The sequence below is a fragment of the Geotrypetes seraphini genome, chromosome 6, assembly GCF_902459505.1.
Source record: "Geotrypetes seraphini chromosome 6, aGeoSer1.1, whole genome shotgun sequence".
Lineage (NCBI taxonomy): Eukaryota > Metazoa > Chordata > Amphibia > Gymnophiona > Dermophiidae > Geotrypetes > Geotrypetes seraphini.
Window position 1 is genome coordinate 179,672,786 of NC_047089.1, and position 23,001 is coordinate 179,695,786.

Genomic DNA, 23,001 nt, shown 5'->3' on the forward strand with positions numbered 1-23,001 from the left:
GTGGGGGGTGGGAGAGGAGATTAAAAAAATTTGTTCAGAATATTATGTAATAGATATAAAAGTGATATTGTGTATTCATTAGTTGTAACTCAATATTTTGTACACTTCATGTAAAATATGAAAATGAATAAAGAATTATAAAAAAAAAAAATATTGAATTAATAATCTAGCATGTATAAAGCTAATCTCACTTTGTTACACTGAATTTTTAGGTGACAACTTACATTCAGTGACTGATCATATTGAAGCAACTATTATGCTGTTTATTTTGATGTTAACCTTTTTCAATTGTGGGTTTACTTATTTTGTGCATAAACGTACTATGGCCCCATCCCTTTGGATTGTTTCTTATCATGAAGTGCAGACCTGAAGATTCAAGGGGTGGAATGTTATGCCCATGGCTGGCCAGGTCATGGCAAATAGTCACTTTGGCTATTAGGTGTGAATCTTCATGTCTGCTTGCTTTTTAGCTGCAATCCTTGCCTTACATCTGTGCCAGACAATTAGGCAGCCTAACAACTTACTTTCGTGAGAGCAAGTTGTTTCTTAACCTGTATCTGTTCCAACTTTCACTTTGTTTTAATGAGAGCAAGTTGTTTCAACTTGCATCCTGTGCTGTTTCATGTCTTGCCGAGGAAAGGTTTTCATGCTACTGTGATAAGGGAGGGTTCGAGCAGCGGTTAACATTCCATCTGTGAGAGTTAGGAGATAAGGGAGACACCTGTTGTTACTGCAGAAGCAGCAGTGTCTGTGAGAAAGAGACAGCCTGGTAAAATTCAGCACTTTCTGCGCTATATAAGACTGAGAATCACATCTTAGAATTTGAATTCAGCCATGGCCCTGGAAACTATGTACTGTACCGACCTATTGATCACTCGAATTCCCGATCAGGATCAGGCGGAATTTGGCAGACATAGTGAAGTATTCTATTTGGTGTATATAGTGTCACAATCCGTCCCCTGTGGCTCCGCTCATTCCAGAGCTGCCGGTGGCTAAACCCTATCCAGGCATACAGCGAGCTAACCACGGGGATAGGATTGTGACTAGTCCCAGGGGAAAATGTGTATTTCCCTTTAACTTGAACCAGTCTGAACTGCAGGGAGTAGAGGAAGGGGAGCAGCACAGCTCAGAAGAGCCCCAGAGGAACCTCCCTCCCTCTGTTCACTCCCAGCTGAAACCCATAATGAAAAAACCAAGACAAGCTAAGCAAACAGTGCAGGTAACTCCTCCCCCTCAGAGAGCAGGGTGTGTTCGGTTGAACAATTTAGAGGCTGCTCTGAGGAGAGGAAAGGCAGTTGGTCTTGGGCCAGCTCAGGAAAGGGTCTCTCCTGATTGTGCTCCTGAATGTGAGGATGTTGTAATGCAGGAAGTAGACACTGACCCTTTTGCCAACCAGCCAGCCCTGCCTGAACCCATGGACTGTGGGGGAAACCTTGGACTGCCTGAAGATATGCTCCTGGAGTGAAGATAAGTGGCAGGTCTGGAGGTTTGTGAAGGCAGGAGCTTACTCTGTTTGATAGAGTGTTGTTATGCAGAAGTGCTGTGTATTAGAAACTGCATAGACTTGTGCTAAGAAAAAAAAACGTTTTTTTTTGTTTAGTTAAATTCAACTGGCCTGAATTGGGGACTCATGTATGTGAAAGTGAGGGAAGTAAATGTTGTGAATTGGGGAGAATTCACTTAAGATCCAGGTTGGGTTAGTGGGGCCATTATTGGCATTCTGAAGTATCAGAAACTTGATAAGTGAATTCCTTTACTCCCCTCCCCCGCCAACAGCTTCTATGTTGGTTACAGCCAAGCTTTAATTCTTGCTGAGCTTGGAGGCCAAGAACTTGGGAGAGTGTAAAAAGGTTTCTTTACCTTTCTCAAAGTAAAGACAACCCCTCTAGAGTTCTGTTTGTGATTGCAGTGTTTAACGGTTACTTACCTGGATTGCCTGATTAAAGGTAGAAGTGGTAAACCCATTCCTGTGGGTCCACTTCATATTTTATTTTGGTATTTGGGTTAAAGCATTCTACTTGGACTTTGAAGAATTTGTTTTTTTTTTTGAATGCTTGTGGATTAAACTAAGGGAGACGTTGCTCCCATCATCATTTCACTGAATAAAGTGACTATGAACAAGTAAAGCTGACTTATATTACTTTATATTTGATTCCTGACAAGTGAAGATATACCAACAGGACTTCCTTCCTTCATCGGAAGCACGCCGGAGTTGCGCTCGGGTGAGCAGAGTCCGGGTTCCGGAAAATACAGGTACCGGCTCTGTCACAATAGATATTATCTGCTTATATCCTGTATATTATCTAATGTCTATCTGCATTATTTGGCATTATCTGATGTTTATGCAATAAAGAATCATATTACTCTGAAGCTTTGTTGGAGGTGACTTCTACATACCCTTGTTAGATAAACACGTGGCAGAACAATATTCTTTCTAGTAAATAGGCACATCATTCTTGAACACTCAAGTAATCAATCCCTTCCCATAAGATTCTGTGTAGTGAGCCTCATTAGCAGTTTGTATCAAAACAAATGGTCATAACATATAGCACAAAATAATCAAACATTTAACTATATAACAAGTGGAACAAACAAGCCACCTACCTGAGTGCAAACTGCACTGACAGTCTTAGAATTCTGAAAGAAAACCCCCCCAAAAAACTCCATGGTCTCTTCCTAACAGCAGTTGCTCCCCCTATTCCTGACTGCACTGGACAGGGGACAGAAACACAGAATTCGGTAATACAAACATGAGTGAGACCGCAAGCAGGCAAATGAACATCTGACAGGGCAGGCTTCAAGAATAATGTGCCTATTTAGAGCTGATCAGAAAGACCCCTTCTGGCTCATGTGCAGAAGGAAAACCTGAAGAAGGCAGCAGAGCCCTCTGAAGAAGGAGGAAGAGTTGAAAAACTGGAATGGATTCCTTCTTCATGGCTCGCGAGCATGTGGAGAATACCTTACTGTCCAGAATAACACGCCTGTTGCACTAGAACACGCTTTATATGTCAATGTTCTCTGCCTCCATCTGTTGGTTAGGGGGAATAATCCACTTATCAGGACTGGTCTAGCAGGATAAAGAAACAATACATTTCACAGATGGGCAGGATCCCATATGTAACATTTAGGTGCATATTTTATCTGTTGTACTAATACTCTATAAAAGGAAAGTAGGTGCCTTCTTTCCTTTATATGATAGGCTCCTAAATAAAAGGTACACTTTTATAGAATTACAATATTAGTGCTAAAAAATCTGTACTAAGGAGCAGAACTGAACCATCTAAAATCTGAGCAGCTATGACATTGGCTTATTTTTATTTGCAAAATAGGTGCAACTGATCATCAGCTAGGTTTTATCCAATGCTCTTCAGTGCTCAAAGGCCATCTGAAAACTTGCTCTTATCACTAGACTGATTCCATAATGATTACTGTGATACTTGCAAGACTAAATCTTCAGTGTTGTGATATCAAAATATGCAATAACTTCTTTTAGTCTGTGCAATCAACATTACAAGTTTAGCATTAGTCAGAATCTATATGCAAAGGTTTGAAGCAAAGGCAGAATTTAACTACAGATCTATAAAATACATACTCTAGTCTCTTGGAAATGGATGTCAAAGTCAATATCCTCCTCAAAGTTGAGTTCAAAGATTTTCTTTGCTTTCTTCGTCTTAATGTTTTTTTCTGAATGATCATCTTCTGTAGATGAAAAACAAATTTCAGCGTTATGTACTTTAACATTTTCAATGTTACAACCCTGGAAGAAATTAAAACATTCTAGTATTTTCATGAGATCATACTCATTTGTATGCTTTTAAATACCATTTTGTGAAAGATACTTTGGTTTCCATATTTTGTTTGTATGATGGTTCCTAGGTTATTTTGACTTAAAAGCCCTTCTCTCCCACTCAGTTTGTCTAGGAATGATCACAATTAGTTAAGGTTCATTTTTCATCTCCAAAATCATTAAAATACTTAAAGCAGCAATTTTCTTTTTCCCTAGACACCCAACCAAGAATATACTTTTTTAAAAAATTAAAATTTTGAATTAGCTCATAACTTTATATATAGGCATTTGGTACACTTTTTGACTTTTCCCCAAATTAAAGAAAGGTTAATTCATGATAGAGTAATGGAGGAGTTGTGTGAAGATTTCTTTGGCACTAAAGGTTTATTTAATCTCTGCTATTTTCAAACACCTGTAAAGGTGAGGATCTACAGTTTATCCTCAGACTGCACTGGGCAGAGATGGCCATGTGAATCCATCTAGCTGTAGAGATCTTGGATGCCGGCCTACTATACCTGGCCTGGCTAGTTAGTACGAACAGATGATCTGAAAGGCAAAAGTCATTGGTCCTTTCCAAGTACTGGAGCAAAATTCTCATCATGTCAAACTTTCTCAAAATTCTATCCTGCTTGTCTGAGCCTGTAGATTGAAAAGCAGGCAGATGAACTTCCTGGTTGACATGGAAATCTGACACAACCTTTGGAAGAAAAGAGGGAACAGCCCAGAAAGTGACACACGCTTTCATAATTCTAAGGAAGGACTCTACAAGAGAGAGCTTGCAGCTCCAAGTTATGCCTCGCCGAAACAATAGCCAGTCTTAACTGAGATCCAAAAGGGAAGTGTTTCTGAGCAGCTCATATGGGCCCTTAGTGAGGCCCTTTAGGACAATGATAACATTCCATGACTGGAATGGATGTCTCAGTGGAGACCTCTGCCGGAGAGCTCCTCTAAGGAATCTGGTCACATTGGGATGAGCAGTCAGCGAAATCTTGCAGCTTTGTGCCAGGAATCATGAAAGCTTGGCCATCTGCACTTTAAGGGAAGCCACTGTAAGGCCTTTTTCCAGCCCAGTCTAAAGAAAAGCAAGGGTGATTGGAATGGGAACCTGAAGTGGCTCCACCTGGTCCTTTTCAAGCCACTATTGAAAAGCATTCCAAGCTTTAGCATAGGTCGTCATAATAGATGGCTTCTTAGCCCAGACCAGAATGGCAATAACTACACCTAAATACCCTATGTGGACTAGAGCCATATCATAAGACCAAAGCGCTCTGGATTCTCTATGGGGGCTGGCCCCCAACTCAGAAGTCTGCAATTAAGAGGCAGCTTGAGGCTCCTGTCCTGCTGAAGATGTACTAGGTCCACATACCAGTCAGTGAGGCCAGTCAGGAGCCCCTAGGATCACGAGACCTGGATGAGTCACAATCTTGTGAATGACCTGGTCCACCATGGGCCAAAGAGGAAAGACATAAAGAAGAACATTGCTTGGTCAGGGTTGGACCAATACATCCAAACCCAAACTTCCTGTTTCCTCTCTTCAATTGAAAAAGTGCTTCACTTTCAAGTTTTAGGAAGAAGCCATCAAATCCTTTACTGGCCTGCCCCAGCAGTACACAATGAGATCAAAAGCCCTTTGGGAGAGCGACCCTTCCCCGAAAGCCAGGAAATGTTGACTTAGCAAGTTGGCCTGGGGGGAGAGTGACATCACCACTCAAGATGGCCACTTAGGTTGGTTTTATAAAAGCTTTAGTAAGTGGCCGGTTCCTCTTCTGGTCAGGGTATACAACAATGTGGAGGAGGAGGAGACAGAATTGCCACATTCTTGGCAACAGGCAGCAGTTACTCTCTTGCTTAAGCCAGGGAAAAGACCCTAAATTTTGCAGATCTTATCGCCCTATATTTTTATTGGATACCGTGTTTCCCCCATTATAGGACCTCCTCCTTTAGTAAGACACCCCCTTTTTTTCCCCACCTGGGAAATATAAGGCCCCCCATCCCCCGAAAATAAGGCACTATTTGGCAAGCATGTCTTGGCGATCCAGAGTACTGGTACAGTACCGTATGCGTGGTCACACAACTTCCTGCTTCCGTGGTCCAGGAAAACAAGCCCAGGAACAGCCTCTGTACACCGAGGCCCTGATTCTCCAAAAGTGCGTCCCGATTTTAGGCAGCTGTAGACGTCCTACAGCTGTCTAATCAGCCAATCGGGATGCACGTTTTTTTAAAAAAAATGCTCCCCAGGCAGGCCGCCCGGGAGAGGCGTCCTATACTAAACGCCGATTCTGTAACCGGCGTCTTTAGAGAATCGGGTTAAATTAGACGCGGCCGCTATACTTATGGCAGCAAGGGATCTCCCTGCTGCAATATGTATAGCGGCCGCGGTTGTTGCGGCCGCCTGTCCCATCACCGACAGGAGAATGCCTAACTCCTCCTGTCGGAACCCCGAGCCCCTTCCCCCCCAAACTCGTAATCGCCGACAGGAGGATGCCCAACTCCTCCTGTCGGAACCCCGGAACCCCCTCCCCCCCCAAACTCGTAATCGCCGACAGGAGGATGCCCAACTCCTCCTGTTGGAACCCCCTCCCCCCAAACTCGTAATCGCCGACAGGAGGATGCCCAACTCCTCCTGTTGGAAAGCACAACGACCCCCCACCCCAACTAATCTCCCTCCCCCAACTAACCTTTCAATGTTGGTCAGCTGGACGGGTCTTGCTGCCGTCCAGAAGACGGGTCTGCCTCGTGGAAATGAGACGGCACGCCCCTTCCCGGCCCATCCCCGCTAAATCTAAGGCCTGATTGGCCCAGGCTGTAGAAGCCTGGACCAATCAGGCCTTAGGCATAGCAGGTCCGCCCATCCCCACTAATCCTAAGGCCTGATTGGCCAAGGTGCCTAGCCTGGGCCAATCAGGCCTTAGATTTAGTGGGGATGGGCCGGGAAGGGGCGTGCCGTCTCATTTCCACGAGGCAGACCCTTCGGCTGGATGGCAGCAAGACCCGTCCAGCTGACCAACATTGAAAGGTTAGTTGGGGGAGGGAGATTAGTTGGGGCGGGGGTCGTTGGGCTTTCTAGCAGGAGGAGTTGGGCATCCTCCTGTCGGCGATTACGAGTTGGGGGGGAGGGGGTTCCGGGGTTCCGACAGTAGGAGTTGGGCATCCTCCTGTCGGCGATTACGAGTTTGGGGGGGGAGGGGGTTCCGGGGTTCTGACAGGAGGAATTGGGCATCCTCCTGTCGGTGATTACGAGTTTGGGGGGGGAGGGGGCTCGGGGTTCCGACAGGAGGAGTTAGGCATTCTCCTGTCGGTGATGGGACAGGCGGCCGCTATACATATTGCAGCAGGGAGATCCCTTGCTGCCATAAGTATAGCGGCCGCGTCTAATTTAACCCGATTCTCTAAAGACGCCGGTTACAGAATCAGCGTTTAGTATAGGACGCCTCTCCCGGGCGGCCTGCCTGGGGAGCATTTTTTTTTTTTAAAACGTGCATCCCGATTGGCTGATTAGACAGCTGTAGGACGTCTACAGCTGCCTAAAATCGGGACGCACTTTTGGAGAATCAGGGCCTTAAATGTTTTTCTGGTTTGTGATACAGTTTTTTCTGGTTTGTGATACAGCTTTTCTGGTTTGTGATGACCTGTACCATATACAGGTAATAAATGTATTTTTTTCAGCAATAAATGTGTACTGTATTCTTCTTCATGGAAAAATAAGACATCCCCCTGAAAATAAGACCTTGTGCATATTTTGGAGTTTTTAAAAATATAAGACAGTGTCATATATTCGGGGAAACAGGGTATCAATTACAAGATTTATACTAAGATTTTGGCTGCTAGACTTCAAAAAAATATTGCCGGCGGTTGTGCAACCTGACTAGACGGGGTTTATAGTTGGTAGGACTACTTTTGATAATATTATGCGCACATTACACCTTATAGAGTTAGCGTATACTCGGAATATCCCTTCAAAAGGGTTCAGTAGTCATTTATGTTGGCAGTGCTGTGGCACACTGGCATATCAGGGCCTTTTCTGCATTGCATTGTCTCTCTATACGCACCCTTTAGCATTGAAGATTAATGGTCATTATACTAACATAGTAAATGATGGTCCATCCAATCTGCCCAACAGTTACATTCATTATCAAAGCAATGTTGAACCCACAATCCAGTTATCCATTTTTGTTTGCTAAGTTTCACTGTATGATGTCTTCCCCTCCCCTCGAGATAGGCAAGATCTCTACTCAGTGATATGAATGTGGTAAAAGTATGCATATCTGCTCCTCATCCATCCTGCCATATATGGCAACAGACTGCAGAAGGCCAACTGACATTGGTCCCACCCCCCACTGTCAGGGTTGCCATCCAAGCACCATTCCTGTAAGATTGTCCATACTGCACATGCACCAGTGCCTTCCCACCTGATGTCGGCTCGCGGGACCATCAGTTCAATAAAAAAGCTAAGCAGCCAACTATGGTAGGAGGGAAGGTTGTGAGAATATTTGAACCTTTTGAACTATTTCATGGTACTCGGCAGCATTGTCCTCTTTCCCCCCTTTTGTTTGCATATAAATTGAACTTCTGGCACATCTCATTAGGGCCTCTACATTACATTGGTGCTTCTATCCTGCCAATACCTTTCAGTTCTAGGCGGTTTACAGAAAGAATTGGCCTGGGCATGTCCAGGGAGATTAAAATGTTGACAGAGTATGCATTGGGATCTGGGGAAGGGTTGATAAGGTTTAGTTAGATCATTTGACAAATTTCTTGAATAGCATAGTGTTCAATTATTTCCTGAATGTTTTGTAGTTAGGCGTCGTGGTCAGTAGATTGGAGAGGTAGCAATCTAGTCTTGCTGCTCTAGTGGCTAATAGTCTGTCATATAATTTTTTGCTTTGTATGCTTTTGACTGGGGGGGGATTGGTAAAGTGTGCCTGAGTTCTGCTTGGTCTGGATGTGTTTTTACTGATTAGGCGGTTGTTTATTTAGCTTGGACTGTTTCCATTTAGGACTTTGAATAGGGTGCAGTAGAATCTGTATTGTATGTGTGCTTGTACTGGGAGCCAGTGTAAGTCTCGGAAAGCGGTGGTAAAGTGGTCGTATTTTTTTAGCGAGTATATCAGTCTGAGAGCTGTATTTTGCACTGTTTGTAATTGTTTTAGCATGTTGGCAGAGCATGACAGGTATAGGATGTTACAATAGTCCAGGAGACCTAGGATTAGCACTTGTACCATGAGTCTGAATTGTTTTTTGATGAAGTATTTTCGGATTTGCCTTAAGTTGCACATAGTTGCGAATGCTTTCTGGACAGTTTTGTTGATTTGAAGTTGCATAGTGCAGCCTTAGTCTATCATTATTCCCAGCAGTTTTAGATTGGGTTGTATGGGATATATGATGGAGTTTATTTCCAGGTTTGTTATGGTTAGGTTTTGGTTTTTTTCTAGAAGTAGGAATTTGGTTTTGTCTTGGTTCAGCTTGAATTTGTGGTCTCTCATCCTTGTGACACTTCTAGTGTTATGTATAGTTTGTTCATTGTGTTGAGGGTGGTTTGGCCAAAAGGCAGAAGGATGGTGATAAGGCTGGTGATATCATCTGCATAGCCGTATGAAGTTATGCCTAGTTTGTCTAGGCATGTGCTGAGTGTGGCTATGTAAAGGTTGAAGAGTGTTGGGGACAGTGGAAAGCCTTGGGGGGGGGGGGACTCTGCAGGGGTTGTTCCAGGATTCTGATTGTTTGCTTTAACTCTGTATCTCCTTAAGCGGAAGAATTATTCAAACCAATTGTAGACTCTGCCTGTGATTCCTATTGCCTCCAGTGTTTGTAGTTGGATGTCGTGATCTACCAGGTCAAACGCCACTGTGAAATCAAGTTGTATGAGCAAACATCACATCATAGTATATCATAGCATGTCTCCTATTTTGGTTTTATTCCATATGATAGCATGTTTCCTATTTTCTTCCTCCTTTTCTTTTTAGTTCTTTCATATCTTACTCCTTCCTGTCTTGCAGTGAGCTGGAAGAACTTTTCGGTGGCCCTCAAATAGGGCTGAAGAGAAGCAGGAACTCTGCAGTGGGCAGAGCCAAGCCTGATCCTCACAGCTGGAGGGGCGTCGGGCAAAGGACAAGATGGAGGAAAGCTTCCTCCTTCCTCTGCCTTGCCTAATGCCTCTACTAGGATTACGGGTATTAGGGATTCAGGACCTCTTATTGACATTGAGCAATCCTCAATTGTCTCTTTCCAAACTGAATGGAAGAGCTGAAAACTGGAAATGTTGCTGAAGTATTTGAAACAACTCATTCATCACATGGATACATACTTATATACCTACTTTTCTGGTGGTGTCGAAAATGCCAATGTTCAGGGCCTGCCCACATGGACATGGCACGGGGACTGAAGTAAGAATATTCCCAAGGCTTTTCAGACAAATGGAGGCACATAGTTCCAATATCTGCATCACCTAAGGGGATTACTTGCCGACTAAAAAAAACAAAGAAGAGGTGTGGCATCAGTCAACTATTCCAAGGACAAAATATCAATAGCAGTAGTGATCACGTCCTATTAACTCCAAAAGGATCACCAGAAACTTTGCCTTGGGTAGTGCAATAGACCAAATGAACAAAATGTCTACATCTCCCAAGTTCCTTCATCTGTATTATATAGCTCTCCTCATTAAATAAGAATTTCCTCAGCCATTTATGGGTGTCTAATTTGAGAGGAAGGGGATTTTGATGTCCAAAAGTTAGTAAAAAAATGAATTAAAATTAGTCCAATAAAATGATTACCTTATTTCCATTTTCTATTTATAAATGTTTATCAATACAGCTACAATACTACTTTATTCTAAAGCAGGGGTGTCAAAACTCAGGCCCACGGGCCAAATTTGGCCCGCAAGGGTAATTAAATTTGGCCCACAAGAAAATACTCTTTTCATTCCTAACCTCCATCTCATTGTCCACCATCTCTCTCCCGGCTTCCCGATCTCACCTTCAAAGCAGCCTGCAGAGGATCGCCAGTCAGCTGTAGCGATCCTAACAGGCTGCCATAGCCTCTGCAGCATGTTCCCTCTGTTGCGGTCCCATATATCAGAGGAGGGGCGGGACCATAGCAGAGGGAATGTGCTGCGGAGGCCTGCTAGGATCGCTACAGCTGACCGACGATCCTCTGCAGGCTGCTTTGAAGGTGAGACTGGGAAGCTGGAAGACGCTAGAAGGAAGGGGGAAAACATGCAGGCCTTGGGGGGGGGGGGCAGGCCCTGGTGTAGAAGTACATGGAGAGAAAGAAAGAGGGGTCCAAAAGACGTGCAATATGCCAGACTGAGGGTGAGGGGAAGAAATAATGGGTCTAAAAACAGAGGAGAGGGAGAGAGATGGTGGACAATGGGATGGAAGGAACAGAAAGGGATAGAAGTTGGACACAAGGGAAGGTATGGAGTGGGGATAGAGAAACTGGATAGGAGGGTAGTTAGAAAGAGAAAGGGAGAGATGGGGGACCTTGGGGTTGTGGGGAAGGAGGGAGAAATGCTGGATGAAAGGATAGTAGAGAAAAGGAGATGGTGGAGTCCATCGCTGCAGCTGCGGGGATAGAGACAAAAAAAAAAAAAAAAAAAGGAAAGATGCCAGACCTCCGGGGGAGGGAAGGGGAGGACAGAGATGGAAGATGGATGGTTAGCATGGAGAAAGAAGGAAAGTCCTCCGCGGGTATAGTGGCCTTGCTTGTTGAAAATGACTATAAGGTCCTTTTCCGGTGGTACTACACCCCTCAAGCCTTGGCTAAGTGGTGAGGGGGTGGAATGGATCTGTGCTGGAGGGGTTGTGGGGAGGTGGGTACCTATCTCCATATTTGGTGATCTTGTGGGAGGGTGCGGGGTTTTTGGACTGGGGTTTTTGCTCACATCTCCCAGATTCTACGAAAGCCGGTCCCTGTTGACTGGCGCCATGCCCTACTGTTTTGGCATCAGTTGGATCTAGAATGGGGAGAATCCCTGTTTTGTAAGCTGGCTATCACTGCCTGGAACCGGTTGGTGCCCCTTACTTAGCAGTCGGTGAAACAGCGTTTGCAGCACTGGCAGCTTATGTACCACCTTACGGCTCTGCAGCATGGTAAACAGCATGGATATGCCTATATTTGGTGAAACTTCTGGGTGAGCTCTTCGTAGGGTTCAGTAGTAGGGTTGGGGAAGGGCGTACTGTGTGAGACCTGCTGGTATGTGGGAGTGGTTGAGGGGTGATATTTTGCTCCTGTGGTCTTTTCTTTTTGCTGGAAGAGACCATTTGCTTGTATGGGGTATGGGATCTGTCCTAGGGGGGGTACTGCTATGGAACGGGTACTGTGGGGTTTTGTTTGCATTTGCCTGTTTTATTGAGCATATTTTGGTTGTATTGTTCTTCACTGGCTGTACTTTTATGTACTCTTCATCAGTCTTGTTTGTATGTGATGCTGTTTTCCATTTTTCTTCAATAAACAAAAAGCTTTTATTTAAAAAAAAAAAAAAAAAAGAGATAAAGAAGGAAACAACAAATGGGCAGGAGACCCTGGCAAGCAAGTTATCAGAAGACAACCAGAGCCTGGGACCAACATGATTTGAATAATGACCAGACAACAAAAGGTACAAAAAATAATTTTATTTTCTGTTTTGTGATTACAATATGTCAGATTTGAAATGTGTATCCTGCCAGAACTGGTGTTAGATAGCAAGCATGAATTAGGACCTAAAAGAGAAAGGAAAAGTCTTTTGTATTTATTTTGTTTACATCACAGAGCCGGCGTGGGGTTGGAGAGGCTGTAACTTTACACTTCTACTAAAATTAAGGGGTCCTTTTATTAAGGTACGCATTTAGTGCGCGCTAAATCGGTTAGCGTACCTTAATAAAAGGACCCCTAAGTATCTTAATTAAAAATTTGGCCCATGAAGTAGCCTATGCTTTAGATTTCAGCCCTTTATGTGATTGAGTTTGATGCCCCTGTTCTAAAGCAACAATAACAACAACAACAACAAAATGTTTCTACCTTTTGCCGTCTCTAGTTTCTACTTTCCTCATCTTCTCTTCACTCTCCAATCCATCCAGCATCCACCCTCTTTCTGTCCCTTCCATTTTTCTCTGTCTCTACTCTCTTCCCCATACTCTGGAATCGCTCCCTTCTCCTTTCTTTCCTTCCTTCCCATCCCGTCTGGCATCTACTTCCCTTACCCCATGCCCTGGGATCTCTCTCCTTCTTCCATCTCTCCCTCCATGCTCTGGCCATCTCCTTTTCCTCCCTCCCTCCCTCCCTTCTGGTCTGGCATGTCAGTCTGCTTCCTTTCCCTCCCCCCATGCCATGATATCTCTCCCCCATTCATCTCACCCTCCACCTCCATGCTCTGGTATCTCCTCTCTTTCCTTTTCCTCCCTCCTTCCTTTCTCCCTGTCTAGCATCTGTCTCCTTCCCTTCCCTCCCCTCATGCCATGCCATCTCTGTCTCCTATTTCTTCCATCCCTCTATGGCATCCATCTCCTTTCCTTCTCTCCTTTCTTTCCACATGATCTGGCATCTCTTTTTCATCTCCTCTCCCTTCCCTGGGCTTCCTTCTCCCTCCTTCCCTCCCTCTCCCCAATTGGGTACAATATTTCTCTTCAGTTGGCAGTGAACCATTCAGAATTTGCTACTCTTGCCAGCATCAGGCCTTCCTCTCTGCTAGGTCCCGCCTACCTCCTCGACCAGGGTGGTAACGGCAACAATCACACAACACCCCCCACACACACACACACACACACACACAGGCGGGCAAGCACAGTCTTCAGGAAGAATGGGCACCTTAGAGTTAGTCAAGGTCTGAACCAACTTATCCATATCCAACCAAACAAGAAAGACCCCTGAAAGGGAAATTTTGTAAGCTTAGCCTTAGACCAGGGGTGTCAAACTCAATTTCATAAAGGGCCGAAATCTAAAGCATAGGCTAAGTCGCAGGCCAAATTTTTAATTAAGATACTTAGGGGTCCTTTTATTAAGGTACGCTAACCGATTTAGCGCATGCTAAATGCACACCTTAATAAAAGGACCCCTTAGTCTTAGTAGTAGGTTACAACCTGGTCATTATTCAAATCATGTTTCCCTTCTCTCCCTCATTCTTTCATGCTGTCTTCCTTTTGTTACACTTAGTGATATCACATCCTGCTCTTGCTGCTGTTCCTGCTCCAGCTCACCATACCTAGACATAGTAACTGCAACAACTGTAAAGCTCTGTTTAGTCATCTGTTCCCCTATTCCTGACTCTCTCCAAGTCATCACTCTCCAAACAGCTCAATCATTTGTCCTCTCCTTTCTTCTTCATCCTCCTTCATTCAATTCTCCTCTATCCAGATCACTCCCACTGTCTTCTCTACAGAGAAAACTTCCTTTTACTTCCACCTCTCCTCCCCAGTCCCCCCAAATACTAGCATCTCCAATCCCTGTATTGAGATTTCAATGGTATTTAAAATCCTTACCACAGTATTTTCAAACAGTTGTCCTTGAAACTAAAGTCACCGTTCATGAAAACTTTTTCTGTCCGATGCCATTTTCTGTCTTCACAGTGCCCTCATTTATTAAACGATAGCTACTTCCGGTGCTAAAAACTGCTAGTGAACTTTAATAAAAGTCGACACCTCCTCCCACCCGACACCACGTCGTCAGTCCAGGACGCTGGAGGGAGGAAAATGGAGCACGCTCACTCCTACCAATCGGGCTGCAATGGTGATGGACAAGCACGAGGGCCAATGAGGAAGAGTGCCAACCCCAGCCATTCACGTGTCCTCTCTGCCGCGGGAAGGAAAAGCGGGCCAAATCTCAGCCCAGATCGTGGGCCAAATTTAATCACCCCAGAGTTTGACATGTCTGCCTTAGATGCTGGGTCCACCAACTTCCTTACTGAAATCTTCTCAGGCATTGTACTGAAAAACAAGGACTCCTCTGAATGGCCAAGCACTATTGAACTCACTCTGAGTTATATTGGCAATTGTATGAAGCTCCTATTCAGTTAACTTACTTTTGTAATCTTAGTGTTACTAGCCAGATTCTGTAGCTCTTGAACAGCTTTCTTTAATAACATGAAGTAAAAAATAAACATTTAAAACTGATGACTTCAAGGCAGTTCAACTTTGTCACAAAATCTTCTTACTCTACCAGCCCATCCTATTCAAAAGAAGCTGGGAGTGTGTCCACATACCTAGTGGAAATAAGACTGTTCTCCAGACTCAGATATAGAACCTAAGCTCTACTTATATATCTTAGCATAAACACTTAAAAACTTAAGTGAGCAAATGCCAACATACAGTGGAGGCAGAACAGCATATCTGAAGCATACATATTGCATAAAATTGATGATTTCCCCTTTAATTGCACAGAGGCAATCACAAATCTACCATTGGGGTCTGCTATTATCTTTTGGACTTGAATGTTGAGAGTTTTCTTAAACAGGATGATCACTCCATGTTTGTTCCAAACAGCAAGGGATTCTACGTCTCACCACTTTCCCAGTTTTGCATGTTCTAACACATTTACATGTGTCTCTTGAAATGCTACAGAGGCTGGCACTATTTAGAGCTTGCAAGATTTTATAGTGCTTGATGGGTGAACGTATGCCTCAAACATTCCAAGTCATAAATTTATGCAACACCAATCTGGTAATACAGTAGATTGTTATCCAGCATCCATGGGGATTGGTAGATGCCGGATAACTAGTTTTTGTTGGGGTTTTTTTTTTTTAATTCTTTATTCATTTTTAAACTTTCATAATAGACACAATTAATCTGAGCACTTGAACATCTTATCATTATAATCTATAAGTAGAAATGTAACCCTCTCCCCACCATCCCTCAAAGCCCATTATTCATTATAAGATCATATACTTGAAACCCTCCCCCACCCAATACTAAATGGTATATAATTAATAGAAAAATGGCATCTAATCATGACAAAAAGATGTTCATGGCTCCCATATTTTAATAAAATTTTTATAATTTCCATTCTGTACCGCTATTGATAACTAGTTTTTGGTAGCATGAGAATCATCATTAAAAATAGGCCTAACTACTGTAATACTATACCCCATTCATCTCCCCACCCCCACTTATAGGTCCTGCATCTGTTCCTCCCTTCCCATCCTCCTTTCTGGTCTGGGTCACTTTTTCTCCCCCACTTCTCTTCTCTCCCCCCCCACTCACTTATGGGTCCAGCATCCATCTATCTCCCCTTCACCCTGCTGGACCCTCCCCCATACACACTTCTGGTTTACATCCCTCCCCCACATGGATCTGACCTCCCGAATCCCCTCACTTACCCAAAAAGTAGCAGCGGTCCTAACCAATGTTCCCTCTAAGGATTGATGAGGTGTGTGCAAAAAAAATATGCATAAGCGACAAATTACATACTCCACAAATTTATGAGCAGGCGCGGAAGACGCATTTTTAAACAAATGTAGTTTATTCTTGTACTCCTTATGTATTTTTAATCATCTATGGATATGTTTGTATATTTATTGTTCAAATGGTTTTATTTATTTCCCCAAATTTATTTTTGTTATACGCATTGAAAATATTTGATATTGTGTTTAAATCAAAATCTCAATAAACTTGAAACGAGTGCCCGTGAGATTGTGGGAGGGTTAAATACTCAAAACTTAGAAGAATAACAATTTACTTAAAGTTTTTGCTTCGCCAGCTTTCTGGTATCTTTACATACAGTGGCATACCTAGCATATGTAACACCCGGGGCCTATCGTTTTTTGGCACCCCCCCATCTGTACGAAAAACATGATTTTTAGTAACAAGCCATGTCACACATGAGTACCTAGGAAAAGGCAGCATCTTACATATTGCAGTGAGCAGTACATCAATACACCCATTGTAAAACTAAACAAGCCAGACCAGCACAGATCAATCCTACACCGTCAATCCTAACAGAAAACCATGTCTTTCGAACACACAGAACACAGAAAACACCTTCGCCTAGTATGGAATATGTCATCACAAACTAACCCCTCCCCCTTTTACAAAACTGTAGTGTGAATTTTAGCTACGGAGGTAACAGTGCTGACGCTCATAGAATTCTGAGCATCAGAGCTGCTACCACCACGGCTGGCGCTAAAAAACGCTCCACAGTTTTGTAAAAGGGGGGATAAAATAGAAATACATAGCTTCAACGCTCTAGCTCAGGGGTGCCCAAACTTTTTGGGCTTGCGAGCTACTTTAAAATGACCAAGTCAAAATGATCTACCAACAATAAAATTTAAAAAACACAAAGCACACTATACGCTGAGAAAATGTTAATTATCATTCCTATTCTGGGTTTTTTCAAAGAGGTCAAAGCAGATGACTCTATGCATTGTCACCTCAGTAACAACCATACAAAAATAGACAAATATACCCCCCTTCCTTTTTATTAAACCACAATAGCAGTTTTTAGCGCAGGGAACTGCGCTAAATGCCCAGCGCTGCTCTCGACGCTCATAGGCTCCCTGCGCTAAAAAACACTTGCGGTTTAGTAAAAGGGGGCCATAGTGCAAAATATAGACAGCATATATAAATTCAGCCACATTTTGATCACTAAATTTAAAATAAAATCATTTTTCCTACCTTGTCTGGTGATTTCATGAGTCTCTGGTTGCACTTTCATCTTCTGACTGTGCATTCAATCTTTCTTCCCTTCTTTCAGCCTGTATGCTTCCTCTCCTCCAGACCTCATTCCCCCAACTTTTTCTTCCTCTCTCCTTGCCCTTTCTTTCTTTTTTTTCCTCTTGATGCCCCCTTTCTTTTTTTGTTTCCCTTCTGTCTCCCTGCCTGCCCCCTTTCTTGCTCCCTACCCTCCACAAAGCCACTGCTGCCACCATCGGGGGAAACAGGCCCCAAAGCCACCGCCGCAACCATCGGGGGAAACAGGCCCCAAAGCCACCGCCGCAACCATCGGGGGTAAACAGGTCCCAAAGCCACCGCCGCAACCATCGGGGGAAACAGGCCTCAAAACCACCGCCGCAACCATCGGGGGGAAATAGGCCCCAAAGCCACCGCCGCGGCTGCCCCAAGCTCTCTCTGCTTCCCCCGACGTCAATTCTGCCGTCGGAGAGGAAGTTCCGCCCAGCAAGGCAGCGATTGGCTGGCCCGAACTTCCTCTCCGACTGCAGCCTTAGGGGATGTGCACAGCCGGAGCGGACCGCCCCCCCCCCCCCCTGGTAGCCACTGAAGACGTGGCAGCAGCTTCTCTCACGAAGTCTGATGCAGTCGGGGATCTTGAGAGGAGCCGCCGCTGCATCTTTCAACTTTGGAAAATACAGGCCGCTGCTTCCTCTCACCTCCCTCGAGTGAGCGACAGGGGAAAGCGTAAGAGCGACGCCACTGAAAATAGTGAGCGATTGCTCATGCGCTCACCTTAGAGGGAACACTGGCTAACCCACCAATCTCTACTCCCTCCCTTACCCTGAAGTAGCAGCAGAAGAAGAAGCCAGTCAGTAGAGGCAGCGCTGTAAACAGGCTGCTCGCTAGTGCTGCTCGATTCAAATCGGTTCACCGATTAACTTCGGGTGAATCGAATTAAATTTAAAAAAAAAAAAAAAATTCGGCTTCCCGATTCGGACCCTCTCCCCTCGCCCCTTAAAGCAGGAGCGGCAGCGCTGCTCTTGCTGGCTGGCTGCTGCCGCACCTGTTTTAGAGGGTGAGGGTCAGTCGGAAAGTGCTGCAGTCCGGCTTCCCTGAAGGACTCTCCCCCCGAACCGTTTACCTTATTGCTGGAGCCTGCAGCCAAAGATCGCAGTTACAGCGTCTTTGTGCTCTGAGCTGTTTCCTCCACTGCAATCCTGCCTCTGAAGTCAGAGGAGGGGCGGGACCGCAGCAGAGGAAACAGCTCAGAGCACAAAGACGCTGTAACCGCGATCTTCGGCTGCAGGCTCCAGCAATAAGGTAAACGGTTCGGGGAGGCCAGGAGCAACACGGAGGCCTTCCCGTGGGCGGGGGGGGGGGGGGGGGTTTCGCAGTCTTTCGGGGGGGCAGTCCTTCAGTGGTTGGGACAGGCCTTGGGGGGTGCAGGCCTTCAAGGAGGGAACAGGCCTTTAAGGGGGAACATGCCTTCAAAGGGGGGGGGACAAGCCTTTAAAGGGTGACAGGCCTTCAAAGGGGGGGACAGGCCAGGGATGGTGGCATAGGCCTTCAGGGGGGACAGGCAGGCCTTTGGGGGGGGGGCAGTCCTTCAGGGGGTTGGAAAAGGCCTTGGAGAGGTGCAGGCCTTGAAGGGGGAATAGGCCTTTAAGGGGGGGGAGAGGCCTTCAAAGGGGGACAGGCCAGGGATGGTGGCATAGGCCTTCAGGGGGAACAGGCAGGCCTTCAAGGGGGGGGACAGGCCTTCAGGGATGGGGGGCCCTGATGTAGAAATACACGGAGGGAGGGAAGGGGGTTCAAAGAGACGTGCATATGCTGGACTTTGGGGGGAAGAAATAATGGGTCTAAAAATAGAGGAGAGGGAGAGAGATGATGGACAATGGGATTTAGGGAGGGAAGGAACAAAAAGGGAGAGAAGTTGGACACAAGGGATGGTGTGGAGGGGGATAGAGATACTGGATAGGAAGGTAGTTGGGAAAAGAAAAGGAGAGATGGTGGATCCTGGGGTGGTGGGGAAGGAGGGAAAGATGCTGGATGAAAGGGTAGTTAAGAAAGCAATGTTACTTACCGTAACAGTTGTTATCCAGGGACAGCAGGCAGCTATTCTCACTAGTGGGTGATGTCATCCGACAGAGCCCCGATACGGACGTCTCAGAAGCATGTCTTGCTTGAAGACACTCAGAAGTTTCGAGATGCCCGCACCGCGCATGCGCCAGTGCCTTCCCGCCCGATGGTCCGGGCGTGTCTCCTCAGTTCAGGTACTAGCAGAGAAGCCAACCCAGGGGAGGTGGGTGGGACGTGAGAATAGCTGCCTGCTGTCCCTGGATAACAACTGTTACGGTAAGTAACATTACTTTATCCCAGGACAAGCAGGCAGGTATTCTCACTAGTGGGTGACCTCCAAGCTAACCTCAATGGGATGGTGGGAGAGTTGGCAACTTAGGAGAATAAATTTTGTAACACTGTTTGGCCAAACTGTCCATCCCTTCTGGAGAAAGTATCCAGACAATAATGAGAGGTGAATGTATGAACCGAGGACCAAGTGGCAGCCTTACAAATCTCCTCAATCGGTGTCGATCTGAGGAAGGCTACAGAGGCTGCCATTGCTCTGACCTTGTGGGCTGTGACCTTACAGGGAAGGGGTAATCCAGCCTGGACATAGCAAAAAGAGATACAAGCCGCCATCCAGTTGGAGATGGTGCGCTTCGATACAGGTCGTCCCAACTTGTTTGGATCAAAGGAGACGAAAAGTTGGGGAGCAGTTCTGTGTGGTTTGGTGCGATCCAAGTAGAAAGCCAAAGCACGTTTACAGTCCAGAGTGTGTAGAGCTGATTCTCCAGGATGAGAATGAGGCTTTGGAAAAAACACTGAAAGCACAATGGATTGGTTGAGATGAAAGTCAGAGACCACCTTGGGTAGGAATTTCGGATGAGTGCGGAGGACCACCTTGTCATGATGGAATACTGTGAAAGGTGGGTCTGCCACCAAGGCCTGAAGCTCACTGACTCTGCGAGCAGATGTGAGGGCCACCAGAAAAACCACTTTCCAAGTGAGAAACTTTAGTGGAGCCTTGCTCAGAGGCTCAAAAGGAGGTTTCATAAGCTGAGAAAGGACAACATTGAGATCCCAAACCACTGGAGGCGGCTTGAGAGGAGGATTGACATGAAAAAGTACTTTCATAAATCTGGAAACCACAGGATGAGCAGAGAGAGGTTTCCCTTGTAGAGGCTGATGGAAAGCCGCAATAGCACTCAGGTGGACTTGTATAGATGTAGACTTGAGACCAGACTGAGACAGGTGTAGAAGATAGTCCAATACAGAGGATAGGGAGGCTCGCTGAGGCTCCTTAGAGTTAGAACTACACCATGAAGAAAATCTAGTCCATTTTTGGGAGTAGCATTGACGAGTAGCAGGCTTCCTGGAAGCCTCCAAGACATCCCTCACTGCCTGGGAAAACTGGTGAGGAGTTACATTGAGAGGAACCAAGCTGTCAGGTGGAGAGACTGCAGGTTGGGATGAAGTAGAGAACCCTGATGCTGAGTAAGCAGTGAAGGAAACACTGGAAGAAGGAATGGCTCCCTGCTGCTGAGTTGAAGTAGAAGGGAGAACCAAGGTTGTCTGGGCCACCGAGGAGCTATTAGAATCATGGTGGCATGGTCCGACTTCAGCTTGACCAGAGTCTTTTGAATGAGAGGAAATGGAGGAAACGCATACAGAAAGCGATTCCCCCAATCCAGCAGAAAGGCATCTGCCTCGAGGCGAAGAGGAGTGTAGATCCTGGAGCAAAAGAGAGGTAGTTTGAAATTGTGGGGAGTCGCAAAGAGGACTATCTGAGGCGTCCCCCACTTTGCAAAGATCTGATGAAGGGGTGAGGAATGCAGTGTCCATTCGTGAGGCTGGAGGAGATGACTTAAGTTGTCCGCCAAGACATTGTCCTTCCCCTGAATGTAGATAGCTTTGAGGAAGGCGTTGTGGCGAACCGCCCAATCCCAGACTCTGAGAGCTTCCTGGCAGAGGGAGGCCGAGCTCATGCTCCCCTGCTTGTTGACATAATACATGGCGACCTGATTGTCTGTGCGAATGAGGACCACCATGTCGTGAAGCAGATGTTGAAAAGCTTGAAGAGCATTGAAGATGGCTCTGAGATCCAGAAGATTGATTTGATGGAGGCGGTCCGCACTGGTCCAGAATCCCTGAGTGCGAAGACCATCCAGATGTGCTCCCCAGGCATAGGTCGAGGAATCGGTTGTGAGAACCTTCTAGTGGGGAGGAGTGTGAAACAGCAAACCTCTGGATAGATTCGAAGAGGTCATCCACCAAAGTAGAGACTGCCGAAGAGCAGGAGTGACGATGATGTGTCGAGTCAAGGGCTCCGACACCTGAGTCCATTGAGACGCCATGGTCCACTGAGGAATTCTGAGATGGAGTCTGGCAAACGGCGTCACATGAACTGTAGAGGCCATGTGGCCCAGGAGGACCATCATGTGTCTCGCTGAGATGGATTGGCGAGAAGACACAGACTGGCAGAGATGAAGAAGAGCTTCCAGGCACTGAGGAGGAAGGAATGCTCTGAGGTGGATAGTATCCAGGACCGCCCCGATGAAGGGGAGCGACTGTGAAGGTTGTAGATGAGATTTGGGAAAGTTGATCTCGAATCCCAAACTCTGCAGGAACAGAACCGTGGACAGGGTCGCCGAGATGACCTCCGAGGCCGAGGGCGCCTTGATGAGCCAGTCGTCGAGGTAGGGGAAAACCTGAAGACCCCGGTTCCGGAGTGCCGCAGCCACTACTACCAGACACTTCGTGAAGACTCTGGGAGACGATGACAGGCCGAAGGGAAGCACTCGATACTGCAGATGCAGATTTCCCACCCGAAATCTGAGGAACTTGCGAGAGGCCGGATGAATGGGAATGTGAGTGTAGGCCTCCTTGAGATCCAGAGAGCATAACCAGTCGTTCTGCTCGAGGAGGGGGTAGAGAGAAGAAAGGGTCAGCATGCGGAACTTCTCTTTGACTAGGAATTTGTTGAGGACCCTGAGGTCCAAAATGGGGCGTCTTCTTCGGAACAAGGAAGTACCGGGAGTAAAACCCCTGGTTGTGTTGGTCCACAGGGACCCGCTCGACGGCCCGAAGCCGGAGCAAGGCCTGGGCTTCCTGAAGAAGAAGGGCGGTCTGCGTCAAGTTGGAAGGATACTCTCTTGGCGGGTGGTCCGGAGGGACCCGATGGAAATGAAGAGAGTATCCTTCCCTGATGATAGTAAAAACCCAGAGGTCGGTGATTACGGCCTCCCAGCGATGATAAAAATGATGGAGGCGCCCTCCGATGGGAAAAACAGGAGGAGGCGGAACGAGACTGGTTATGCCCTCTACGAGACAGTCAAAAAGGCTGAGGAGCCTTAGGGACAGCAGACGGTTGAGACTTTTGCTGAGCCTTCTGAGGAGGCTGCCGCTTCGCAGGTTGCCTCGCAGGAGGAGCTTGCCTCGGCTGATAACGCCGATGATAGATCAAGGTCGAGAGGGCCGAGACTGCTGAGGCTTAGGCTTCGGCCTAAGAATGGACTGGAAGGACTTTTCACGATCAGACAGCTTCTTAGTGACTGTCTTGATGGATTCGTCGAAAAGATC

At 46.0% G+C, this 23,001-nt stretch overlaps 1 protein-coding gene across 2 annotated transcripts in view; it reads right to left on the minus strand.

Moving 5' to 3' along the window:
• NCAPH (non-SMC condensin I complex subunit H) overlaps positions 1–23,001 on the minus strand; it is a 144,692-nt gene that overhangs the window by 49,469 nt on the left and 72,222 nt on the right. For both annotated transcript variants that reach the window (XM_033947621.1, XM_033947620.1), the window contains exons 10-11: positions 10,104–10,252; positions 3,593–3,699 (exon numbers count right to left, since the gene is read on the minus strand). In XM_033947621.1, the coding sequence (XP_033803512.1) occupies positions 3,593–3,699; positions 10,104–10,252 (256 nt within the window). The remainder of the gene's footprint in view (positions 1–3,592; positions 3,700–10,103; positions 10,253–23,001) is intronic.